This window comes from Triticum aestivum, chromosome 6D (genome assembly GCF_018294505.1).
Source record: "Triticum aestivum cultivar Chinese Spring chromosome 6D, IWGSC CS RefSeq v2.1, whole genome shotgun sequence".
NCBI classification, from domain to species: domain Eukaryota; kingdom Viridiplantae; phylum Streptophyta; class Magnoliopsida; order Poales; family Poaceae; genus Triticum; species Triticum aestivum.
This window is the reverse complement of record NC_057811.1, coordinates 494,848,655-494,849,587: the sequence shown is the minus strand read 5'-3', so window position 1 is coordinate 494,849,587 and position 933 is coordinate 494,848,655. Positions and strand designations below refer to the sequence as shown.

The following is a 933-nucleotide window of genomic DNA, read 5'->3' as shown; positions in this document are numbered from 1 at the left end:
GAGAGAGAGAGAGAGCACGCAGTCACCATTTCGTCCGGATCAGGGGTGGCGTGGGGGTAAAAAGAGGGTGTGCACATCTATGACTGACCTGCTACCATGGACCCTTTCTTTCTTTCATAAATTCATTGTTAGATGTGCATCTATGACAAAAACCTGACTTTCTATCACAAGATTTGTCACATAAGTCCACTTTCCTTGTTGTGGAGGCGATCAAGACTCTAGAGAGTGCAAGATCTCTGTATCCTAGGATCAGGGAAGAACCTTCCACCTTTGTTCTTGCTTCCACTTGCGTTTATGATAAACCACAATCGTTTGTGTGGTGTGGAAGAACGAAATCATGGGTGCACATTTTGTGTGTTGTTGGCTGTGTGTTATGTTAGGGGTGCTATGCTAGTTATACCATTGTCCTCGTGTTTACCTCCATGTTTTTTGTATTTTTGCCTCTTCCCTTCTCCAACTCGTGAAGATTGAGCCACCTAGCCAAAACTCGGCATATCACTAGCTCACTATTTTGGGGGTCCCCAGTCCCAAGAGCATTTTCACGTTTCACAAATCCTAGGTGCATTGTTACAACAACATGGTCAAAATCCTTGTTTTCACCGCTCCACGCTTGTTTATGAGTTATAGCCCAACGTTTTGGGATCCTGTTAAGGTTTTCATGTTCTGTGAACCCCAATGCATGATTACAGAGATGTTGTGAAAAATCCATGTTTACTGTCTTTCTGTTTTGTTTCGTGTGCTTGGTTACCTGAAAGATTTTCATGTTTTGTGAAAAGTCACTATAATGCCATGATCTGTTCTATTGCGACCTTACCACAAAGTTCTGATCCACTGCAGAATATATGATCTTGACAACCTTGCTTGCCACCAAAACAACATATAGAATATGAAAGAAATGTGAAAATCACACACACAAATATATTTGGAAAAGTA

General features: G+C 41.5%; 1 protein-coding gene across 1 annotated transcript in view; it reads right to left on the bottom strand.

Annotated features, from left to right (window-relative positions):
* Positions 1 to 709, bottom strand: part of LOC123146384 (BTB/POZ and MATH domain-containing protein 2) — a 3,325-nt gene extending 2,616 nt beyond the window's left edge. Inside the window, exon 1 of the mRNA XM_044566042.1 lies at positions 419 to 709. Within this exon, the coding sequence (XP_044421977.1) occupies positions 419 to 709 (291 nt within the window). The remainder of the gene's footprint in view (positions 1 to 418) is intronic.
* Between the last annotated feature and the right edge of the window lie 224 nt (positions 710 to 933).